Genomic DNA, 10846 nt, shown 5'->3' with positions numbered 1-10846 from the left:
GCATGGGAAGTCTCCCAGCAGCCTCGGCCTGTAGCAGCATAACTAAAGGATGGTTCAGTTGCCTGAGCCAGTCCTACTATGGACTTTATCCTTAACTGTAACAGTGTCTATAGAAATAATTGTGACTAACTATAGGTTTAGTCATAATAACTAAAACTGGAACTACAACTAATTATAAGCTTTGTCAAACAAAAAGGTTTGAAACCTAATTTTAAAATCAGAGAGTGTGTCTGCTTCCTGAACCCAGACTGGTTCCACAGGAGAGGGGCCTGATAGCTAAAGGCTCGGCCTCCCATTCTACGGTTAGAGATTCTGGGAACGAAGCAGTCTGTTGGGATAATATGGTTCTATCAGCTCTGTGAGATATGAAGGAGCCTGGCCCCTGAGGGCCCCTGAGGGCCTTATATGTGAGGAGAAGGATTTTAAAATCAATTCTGGATTTTACAGGAAGCCAATGAAGAGAAGTTAACACAGGAGTAATATGATCTCTGTTGCTAATTCCAGTCAGTACTCTGGCTGCAGCATTTTGGATCAGCTGGATGCTTTTTACAGAGTTAACATCCTGATAACAGGGAATTACAGTCGTCCAGCCTGGAAGTAACAAATGCATGGACTCATTTTTCAGCATCACTCTGCGACAGAACGTTACTGATCTTACTGATACTGTGCAGGTGAAAGAGGGCGGGGCTACAGACTTGTTTTATATGAGTTAAAGGACAAATCCTGATCAAAAATAACTCCAAGGTTCCTCACAGTCGTACCGGAGGCTAAATTAATGCCATCCAGAGGAACTACATGATCAGATAAACTGTTCCTGAGGTGTTTAGGACCAAACACAATAACCTCAGTTTTGTCTGAATTCAGAGGAAGAAAGTTCCAGGTCATCCAGGCCTTTATGTCTTTAATACATGGCTGAAGTATGGCTTTTCCAGTTTAGTCTATGAAGGCCGCGTCGTTTGCTGGACACCACCGAGACACCCAGCGACAGAATGATGACGCGCGGCTAAACATGTCCTCACTGGTCAAATCGGGCTGGGTCCACTGAAAACTATGGAGTCCAACATTGTTTTGGCGTAGTTACTCACCGGTTCCACATTAATTTTAGTGACCGGGTGTCATTACCGCCGACGAGAATAACAATCTGACCAAATCTACGTTTATCCTTAGTCAGCAGTTTTAAACATGATCCAGCGTCGCCCGCTCTGGCCCCAGGAATGATTTAACTATGGTCGCTGGAGTCTCTAACTCCACAGTGTTCCTCAGCGGGTGTGTCGCTGATTGGGGAAAATCTGTTTGAAACGTGAAGCGGTTGCTGGTGAACCACGGGCCGTTGTTTTAGACTATGTTTCCTTCGGACTGCCACCCAGCTGCTGCCCGGGAGCAGAAGCAACAAACAGGAAGTGACACAGTACGTTACCACCACGTCAGACCACGTCGGAGAGCCTGGACATGGGTGTGGTGACCACTGTCAGGTGTTTTCACCTGATCAGGTTTGGAGTCAGACTCATAGACTGTATAAGACAGGTCAGACTGCGGAAGAAGATCTTTATTTTTTTTTATTTGTGTTTTTAACTCAACGCTTCACTTCCTGTCAGGTAAGTTACTCATTATAACTCCGTCAGGTCACTTTCAGATCTGCTGTGGTGTTTGTGTGGCAAACCCCGCCCGCCTGGTATCACAGGGGCCGGAAAACAAACGCCAAGCTTGATGTTTAAGCAGAGTGTGTGGCTGCACACACACTGTGTGGCTGTGTGTAGCCACAAACTCTGCTGACACTGCTCTAAATTCAACACACACTCACCGTTCAGCACTTCTTCAGTTTCACTTCCCTCTGCACCGTTTTCTTTCACTCTTCCTCGTTGGTTTGAATTCATCCACTGAGGAACTTCCTTTTTCTCTGCTCGTCTCTGAGAACAGAAACAGATGTGTCTGTGTTTCAGGACGAACTGAGGCTGTTTCTACTTTTCTCTTCAACACGTGGACAAGCAGCAGAGACGGTGAGAGCGTCTGTGTAGAGACACGGAGGACAGATGTTGGTGCAGCTTTCAGAGCTCTGGGCACAGATGTGGTGAGATGTGTCACAGCAGTGTCTTCATGTGCTTTGTGTGATTGTCTCTTGATGTCCTCTGTGTTTCAGATCAGCTGTGATGGCAGAACCAGAGAGGGACGCCACAGACCCGACTGAGACGGATCCAACTTTGGCTCCAGGTTCTGTGAGAGAGAGATTTTCTGACAAAACACAACTTTATTTATAAAAACAGCACGTGACCTCAGGTCAGACTGAAATAAAACTGGGTTTTATAACTAGATGTAGACACAGGGCGAGACCCTGTAACCCAGAGGCCTGAGGGGCATAAAACAACCAGAAAGGCTGCATGTAGGAGGGAGGGGCCCAGGTGATGATCGAGCTTCGTGTGAAACACGTCTGATGTTTCAGCCTCGTTTTGATGTTGTGTAGTTTCCTTGAACCTGACACTGTTTTCAGTCCATGTAAAGCTCCGTGGTCCTGAGCAGAGCAGTTCCCAGACCAGCTGGTGCTGTGTTAGCATTTCAGCTAAACTGTCTGTGGAGGTAAAGATGGTGCCGCGCTTCTCACCACCTGTTGCTGAAGTCTAGGTGTGTGTGTGTGTGTGTGTGTGTGTGGATGAAGCCCCCAGTTGTTCCAGTTTAACCACTAAGGAGCTGCAGCAGAACCTTAGGGCAGTGAAGCAGAGAGAGCGACCGGTCAGGCTGCTGTTTGAGATCCCGTCCTTTCGTATTATTGAGCAGGCTCTGTCTAAATATGTGGTGAGACTCCCACCCACCCACACACACACACACACACGTAGTGTCAGGGCTCCTGCTGTATGACAGCTCATCGTGTGTGTGTGTGTCTGTGTGTGTGTTGTGTTTCTCGTGGTTCCAGGTCTATGAGGTTGTGGTCATGCGTTCAGGCAGCTTTGATTCCCACCGTGTTTCTGTTGAGCGCCGTTACAGTGACTTTTCCCGCTTCCACCACAAACTTCTGGAGGAGTTCAGCGAGGAGCTGGAGGAGGTGCTTCTCCCCCGCAAACTGCTGACCGGGAACTTCAGCCCTGACGTCATCTCGGAGCGACGTCTGGCGCTGCAGGACTACTTGGCCAAGCTGTTCTCCGTCCGCTGCGCTCGACACTCGCCTCACTTCTCCGGGTTCTTCACGGAGCAGGAGCAGAGGCGGGCGCACGGCCTGCTGCGGGCCGGGCAGTTTCAGCCGGCTCTGGAGCAGCTGCAGAGCATTTTAGAGATCCAGGAGAAGCTGTTACCGTGGCAGAGACCCACCCTGGTCGTACCCACACTCTCCGCCCTCGCTGTCTGTTACCGGGACCTGGAGCGACCGGAGCAGGCGTTTGCTGCGGCTCAGAGGGCTCTGCCTCCGGTCCGACGGTACGGGCTGAGACGCTACAGGGCCCCTCTGCTGGGCCTGCTGGTGGATCTGGGATATGAGCTGGGACGTCCTGTGGCTCAGTTACAGGAGGAGCTGACTGCACTGAGAGACTCAGAGAGAGGAGAGGTGTCCTCCCGCTCTCTGAAGGAGTTAGTGGTCCAAGAGTTTATCTGAGGGCCATACGGGTCCTTCGAGGCTGGATTACCAACCAGGCAAAGTGGGAAACTGCTCAGGGGCTCCAGACCATGAGGGGCCGTTCCAGCACAGGAGGTCTGGATGCTCTGGACTCGATGGGGCCCTTTAAAAGGCTGATCCAGCCCCGAGGTGCTCAGAAACCCTGGAGCTGAACCTCCAGACTGTGGACTGTGGCCTCAGCTTCCTTCAGTGCTCTCACACAGTCCACCTGTACCAGGTTTCTGAGGTTCGGCCTCTGCTGGCGTCAGAAATGTGTCTGAGCTCAGAGAGACAGAGGATCAGGATCAGCTCTGAACGTAATGAGGTCCAGTGTAACACCATCACTGACCACCAGCTCAATGATGAAACACAGGCTTGGATTCACACTGAGAGTCCTTCAGTGTTTAGTATTGATTATCTGCTGATATTTATGATTACTTGAATATTGATCAGATCTGAGACATGTTTTTCACCTCAGTCTCGTGTCACTGGCCTGGACCTGCACAGATCTGAAGTGAGCACAGTCAGAACTTTAAAGGAACAACGCAGTCAGTGACTAAAATCTTTGAACTGAAGCGAATCAAATGTTTCTAATGTGCAAAGTGATCCAAATGTCCCAACAGCACTATCCTCTGCATCTACACGAACACCTTTCTGTTCTGCTCGTGTAAGGAAGTAAATAAAAAAAGGTAACAAAGCCGTGCTGCCGGCTCTGCAGAGGAACCTGTGTGTCAATCTGCTGCTGCACTTTCAACACTGATTGGTCAACGCAAACCGTATTTCAACAAAATGAGAACTGCTTAAAACTGACTTTATGACACAAGAGCATGTTTCACTTTGTTCTTTCCTGAATGTTTAATCATGATTGTGGATGATTTCCACAGCAGAGGCTCCTTCACCCTGAGAATCAAAGGAAATCTCATCATCAGTGATGTTTGAAACTCAAACTTCAAACTGAAACACTGAAATTCACATCACATTCCTGAGTCTGCGGCTGCTCCTCATAACAATCACTGAGCTGAATCAGGAACTAGACAGAATAATGAATGAATAATGTCACTGTTCATAAATACACTGATCAGGCCTAACATTATGACCTCTCTATCAGAACCAGCATTAACTTCTTCAGCTATCTGAGCAACAGTAGCTCGTCTGTCACTGGTTCTCCACTTCTCTGAACCGCCTCTGATAGAAGCTGAGCTCTGCAGAGCGGGAACACTCCACAGGAGCTGCGGTGTTGGAGATGCTCTGACTCAGTCGTCTCACCATCACAGCCTGGTCTTTGTCCCAATACTACAAATAATAATGAAACCATGTGACAAACCTGAATGAACCGAGCAATCTGCGGTCTGGGACATCGATGATATCAGATGTAGATTACTCGGCCTGCTCAGTGCTGCTCGACGTTCGGCTGCTCCTGCCTGTTGTAGCATTAGCAGCTCGTGGTTGTAGCCGAACATTTAGCCTCTGATCAAACCTCCAGGAGCCGCAGTGGTTCGCCCACTTTTTCTGTGAGCTATGGCCAACGACTCGGTGAAACTCTCCAAAAATCTCCTGCGCATGAAGGTAAGTGAAGCAGTCTTTGCTAGAACATGAGAGGAATCAGCAGCCGTGTTTTAGCTAGAGCAGAAAGTTAGCTGTCTAACTCCACGCCGAACTCCATTCAGAAATAAGACAATAAATGATTCCCTGCCTCATTGAAATCACTGACTCTGGGTAAATATCGGCTTTAGACATTTCAGTCTAAAGTTCGAACCGGTAATTAATTCGGTGTATAACTGAACTACCAAACTTTAGCTATAAAACTAGCAACGTCAAGAAATACCCTCACTAACACCGTCTCTGCTGTATATTCCTGTGAAGCGATATGACCGTTTTCTGATGACAGTTTGGTGAGTTTCAGTTTTCGATAAAATAAAGTATGATGTTGTTTCCACAGTTCATGCAGAGAGGTCTGGATGCTGAGACGAAGAAGCAGCTGGAAGAAGATGAGAAGAGAATAATAAGTGATGAGCACTGGTATCTGGACCTGCCAGAGCTGAAAGCCAAAGAGTGGGTGTCAGCTTCCTCAGACCACCAGCCCCAATACATACAGTCCAGCAACAGAGAAACTCCATGCCAAACTCCATTCAGAAGTCTGCCACTTTAAATGTGATGAGTAAACTGACGAGCTTTCAGGCAATTAATGTATGTGTTCTTGTGGCAAAGTAAGGAGCCACAGCGTTTTAGTGCAGTGGTGGACAAAGTATTCAGATCCTTAAGAAAAAACATGGAGGACAAATGTCCCCCGAAAAACTGCGCATTTCTGTTTTATGTGGCTGACTGATTATTTTCATTACTGATTAATCTGCTGAAACCCATTTTCTCCTCCCTCCACTCTCAGGAACCTGATCATAGAGGAGAAGAGTTTTGTGCCCTGTGAAGACCTGAAGTACGGTCGCATGTCGTTCAAGGGTTTCAACCCTGAAGTGGAGGTTTGTCCTGGGTTCAGTGGTTCTCCTCTGTCAGATCTCTGCTCTCTGCTCGTTGTTTATGTTTGTCCACTTCATGTTTCACACCTGATGCATGTTTCACACCAGCTGAGGATCAGGTAATCCTCCCGCTCCACTGAAAATGTTAAAGAGCAGTTACTTTGCTCGCAGCTGACAGTGAAAATTTTATAACTGAGCAGAACCACTTGTTTTCTCATACTTTATACTCGGACTCGATATACTCGTACGTTGTGTGTTGGCTTCCACCGCTGCAAACAGCTGGATGACAGCATGTCTCGACCTCGACGCCTACTCTGGGGAATATTTGATCATTTCTCTGAGACTAATTCAAACGTCTTCTACAGATAAAGTAGCAAATTAAAACTGAGAGGCTGAAGATGAGGAAGCTCGAACATAAACACGACCGTGTGTTATTAAAGTGTGGCCCCGCTGACGCGTTTGGTTTTCTCTGTTTGTCACAGAAGCTGATGGCTCTGATGAACCCAAAAGATGAAGAGGAGGAACAGGAGGTGGAGATCAGCAGGATGCAGACGGACGTCACAGATGAAGAAATGGCTCTGAGGTACGAACCCAGTCCTTCCTCATTCTCTCTGCTTAGAAACGGAACAGATGATTTAAATTACAAACCAAATATATCATATTATATAATATTCATTTCATTTGTAAGAAAACAAGGTTTTTAGTTGCATCAAAGAAGCTCCAGTCTCTGCTTTTCCTCTCAGTGTTTAACACTTTGAATGCAGGAGAAATCTGAGTTTAATGTTTGACTGTTTCATCTTTCTCAGGTACGAGAGTTTAGTGGGAAGCATGAAGAAGAAGTTTGCTAAGAAGCGGGAGAGGGCGGCGATGGAAGAGGACTTAAACCAGAACGCTGCAGAAACAAACACGAAGAGGAGTTTTATGAAACCTCAGGACTGAGCTCACCATGTGATGGACTTTAGAAACGTGTTTTTATGTAAATGATGCAGATCGAAGCTTTTTTATGGCTGTGAGGGAAACGTGCAGAGCTCCTCTGTGAGCGTGACAGAGCAGCGTGCACGGCGTTTTAAAGCTGGATGGATGTTATACATCCTGGTTTTTTTAAGTTGTATCTCTGAGATTCAGTGAGAGCTGTGAACATACAGTGTCGTTACGATTTTCATTAAACACAGCTCAGTGCATCCATGTGTCATATGTCAGGTGATTAAAAAAGAGCCGAGCCGCTCTGTGCAGAGTCCTCCTGGGTCCAGATCATTTATTCTTCCACTAGTAAAACAAGACGGAGCGGTGGATGTGAAGTTGCTTTAGGTTTGATGTATGTACTTGTTAGGCAGCTCACAAGAAAAACAGGAAAAAAGGTGCAGATAAACAAAACGTGTGCACAAAATTCAAGTACAAAAAAATGCAAAAAGGAAACAAACTGCTGATTGAACCAGACTAAAGCTGTGTTCCACCCCCAGAGAGCGAGGAATGGAAGGTAAAGTCATTAGAAGACATGGACTCTGGGGACTTGTCTCAGCTCCTCCTGAGTCCCGCTGGGTTGCAGTCGGTGAATTTGGGAAAACTCGTGATGATGAGGTCGAACAAGGTGGTGGGACAGTGGCGGTGAAGAAATGGCAGCAGCCATCCCATCTGTCCGGGGGTGTACACAGGTCTGGGACGGACTGACAGCAGAGCGTGACACATGTCGTCTACTACAGGAGACAGGTCCTCTGCTGACTGCTGGGACATTTTGGACAGACAGCTGGAGACGGACGAGATGTACGCCTCTCCATAGTCCTCTCTGGCCTCAGAGGAAATGGCTGCGAGGATCTCGTCTCTGTAGCGACCGATGTCGTCGCTGTTTCCAAAGATATCTGAGAGGAAGCAGAAAGATCTGCTGTGACTGATCTGAGATCTGCTGTGAGGGATCTGAGATCTGCTGTGAGGGATCTGAGATCTGCTGTGAGGGATCTGAGATCTGCTGTGAGGGATCTGAGATCAGCTGTGACCGATCTGAGATCTGCTGTGAGGGATCTGAGATCTGCTGTGAGGGATCTGAGATCTGCTGGGACTGATCTGAGATCTGCTGTGAGGGATCTGAGATCTGCTGTGACCGATCTGAGATCTGCTGGTTCCACCTTAAACCTGGAGTCACACAGATCTGACACAGCAACCAGTAAACTGGGTTTGAAAAAACACACGCCTCAGCTGCAGACAGAAGTTCAGGGAGAGAAGCTTCGACCTGGTCGAAGTCAGTAAAGTCCCACCTACTTGTTCTGAAGCCTGCAGGTTGGATTAAGGCCACGCCCACGCCCCACAGAGCCAGCTCCAGCCTCAGGACCTTGGAGAAAACACTCAGAGCTGCCTTCGATGCTCCGTAAGCAGCAAACAGGGGCATGGGCACGTCGCCTGCAGGACACGTTCAAAACTTTATTCAAGCTAAAGTTAAAAAGTAGGAAGAGTTTTCTTCAGCCATCGCTGCAGCAGCAGCCGGTGTACCTGCCAGGCTGGACACGTTGACGATGCGTCCTCTAGACCGTCTCAGCAGAGGGAGGAAGACCTGACACATGTTGACAGCTGCCAGGAAGTTCACCTCCATGCAGCGTCTGCAGGCTGAGACCGGCAGGAGCTCCGCGTCCGCGGGGCAGTGAAGGACTCCTGCGTTATTCACCAGACCCCACAAACCTGCAGGGACAGCAGATACAGGGCTTGTTGGGAGTTACAGATATGTTCCCAGCGGGTCTGTGGACTCAGAGGCAGGTGAGGAGACGGGTGACACTCACCTGTGTGTCCCACCTGAGCGCGGACGTACTGGCGCGCTGTCTCTATGTGGGAGCTGTCTGTCACATCGAGCTGAAGGACCTGCAGGTTCTCGGATCCTCGCTCTCTGAGCCGCCGGGCTCCGGCTCCGCTGACATCCAGCACACCTGCGAACACCTTCACCCCCATCTCACTGAGCCGCGTCGCCAGGGCGTGACCGAAGCCCGAATCACATCCTCAACAGGCAGAGAGAGAGAGAGAGAGAGAGAGCAGCAGATACCGCGTGTTCAGCGACAAGCAAAACCACTGATTCCATATTAACAAACACATTCTGTTCTCAGAGAAAATGAGACGAACAGGAGCAGAGTCCCGCGGTTCAGGCTCGGACGTTTGAGTCTGTGAGCTGAGTGAACTTTGTGTTCACAGGCTGCAGGTGACTCGTGAGTTACACCTTTCTCTGCAGGTGAAGCTGATGACACTCAGCTGTGATTGGTCGAGCTGATGGTGAACTGGCTGACCTTCTTCTTCTTCTGTGTGTTAATGATCATGTGGTACAAACACAGAGGGACCTGTTCATCAGAACGCGGCTCTGCAGCGCCGCCTTTGGACACAAAGCTAATACAGTCCTGCACCACGTGCTGGTGCAGGTCCTGTGGAGAGAAAGCCGTTATTTGCAGATGTGCTGGTGACGCAGTGTCTTCGGTGGAGCAGTTTGGACAGTGGACAGACAGGAGCCGTGTCTGTGGCTCAGAGCTGAGGACAGCCTGTGAGTTTCCTCACGGTTCATATCTCCTAATCAAAGCTTTATCTTCAGCTCTGCTTCCTGTTTTTCCTGTCGGACCTGCTGCTCGCCTCAGCTCCTTCTTTCCTCTAAAGCAGCTGAAGATTTCCAGAGCAGCCCCCGCCCCGCCCCGCCCCCCTCCCCTCCCCAGCATCAGGGCTGACACCTGAGTTCACCTGTGTGAACAGGTGAGGGGCCTGAGAGACGGCGGCTGCTCCTCTCCCTCACTGAGTGGACGCAGCAGGTGATGCTGGGAACATGGCTGGACACAGGGCACAGCCTCTGTGCTGCTGCTGCGTTCACTGACTGTCTGCAGAGTGCGGAGAACAGGACATCTGCTCACAGCAGGTGATGATGGGAACATGGCTTCGCAGCAGACATCATTTGACATCTTTGAATGTTTGGTCTGATCAACAGATAAAAACAGATGTCTTGTTTCCTGAAATCAGCAAATATCCAGATGTGAGAAGCTGGAACCAGAGAATTTATTAATCATCATTATTTGTCTGTGCAGTTTATGATTTTACCAGAGCTGAAGGACGACTCAGAGGTCACCTCCCACGACTCGTCCACTTCCTGAAGAAGAACTTCACCTGAACTCTGAATCCTCCAAATGATCGATTCATGTATTCATTTAGTCTCATAATAATGTTTTTCTTTTGGTTGTAATCCTAATCTGTTTGCATCAGAATGATAAGACTCTAGGTCTGTGTGTGTGTGTGTGTGTCTGTGTGTGTTCATGGCCTCACCTGTGATCAGCACCGCTCTGCTCTGCACCGGCAGCAGCTCAGACCTCCTCAGGGTCTCACAGATCAGGCCGAGGCTGCAGCTGAGGAGGACCACCCCGCAGAAACCTGGAGAGCCAGTAAAATATAGAAGGGCCGCAACAAGGGCCCAGACGAGGGCCCCAGGCCTGTGTCCGGCCTCACGGCCATCTTTAAGTTTCCACAGCACAGTGAGTAGGTAGAGAGCTGCAGCTCCGACACTGAAGCAGCAGATGTCCATGTCTGATGGTGAGACAGGAACCACACAGTCAAATATCTCTGGTCTCTGTGGTCACACTGTGATAAAATCACAGGTGGCCCCGCCCTCTCTGAGCCACCTGCACACAGGTATGTCGGCGTCTTGCCAGCAGGTGTGTTTTCTGAAACCTGTTGGTCATATTTTCACAGTGGCAGCAAAATACAATGATTATGTTTCAGACTAATCATTTATTAACTTTTTCCACCCAGAAGAAAAATCTTATTTATTTAAGAAAAATAACGGAACAATCAT

The 10846-nt window shown here is 48.8% G+C and overlaps 3 protein-coding genes across 3 annotated transcripts; 2 read left to right on the top strand and 1 right to left on the bottom strand.

Moving 5' to 3' along the window:
* Positions 1–1481: 1481 nt before the first annotated feature.
* On the top strand, positions 1482–4329 carry snx20 (sorting nexin 20). Its single transcript, XM_041038433.1, has 5 exons — positions 1482–1595; positions 1941–1997; positions 2138–2208; positions 2651–2787; positions 2906–4329. The coding sequence occupies exons 3-5, from the start codon at positions 2148–2150 to the stop codon at positions 3575–3577; spliced, it is 870 nt and encodes a 289-aa protein (XP_040894367.1). The 5' UTR covers positions 1482–1595; positions 1941–1997; positions 2138–2147; the 3' UTR covers positions 3578–4329.
* Positions 4330–4948: 619 nt separating this feature from the next.
* mphosph6 (M-phase phosphoprotein 6) lies at positions 4949–7229 on the top strand. Its single transcript, XM_041038435.1, has 5 exons — positions 4949–5143; positions 5517–5629; positions 5961–6051; positions 6531–6631; positions 6855–7229. Exons 1-5 carry the CDS (start codon positions 5096–5098, stop codon positions 6985–6987), a joined length of 486 nt encoding a protein of 161 aa, XP_040894369.1. The 5' UTR covers positions 4949–5095; the 3' UTR covers positions 6988–7229.
* On the bottom strand, positions 7153–10590 carry hsd17b2 (hydroxysteroid (17-beta) dehydrogenase 2). Its single transcript, XM_041038432.1, has 5 exons — positions 10321–10590; positions 8814–9026; positions 8530–8715; positions 8302–8439; positions 7153–7904 (listed from the first exon to the last, which is right to left on the bottom strand). The coding sequence occupies exons 1-5, from the start codon at positions 10574–10576 to the stop codon at positions 7564–7566; spliced, it is 1134 nt and encodes a 377-aa protein (XP_040894366.1). The 5' UTR covers positions 10577–10590; the 3' UTR covers positions 7153–7563.
* Positions 10591–10846: the final 256 nt, after the last annotated feature.

This window comes from Toxotes jaculatrix, chromosome 5 (genome assembly GCF_017976425.1).
Source record: "Toxotes jaculatrix isolate fToxJac2 chromosome 5, fToxJac2.pri, whole genome shotgun sequence".
Classification (NCBI taxonomy): domain Eukaryota; kingdom Metazoa; phylum Chordata; class Actinopteri; family Toxotidae; genus Toxotes; species Toxotes jaculatrix.
Note: the sequence above shows the minus strand (reverse complement) of the source record. Positions and strands in the feature narration are given on the sequence as shown.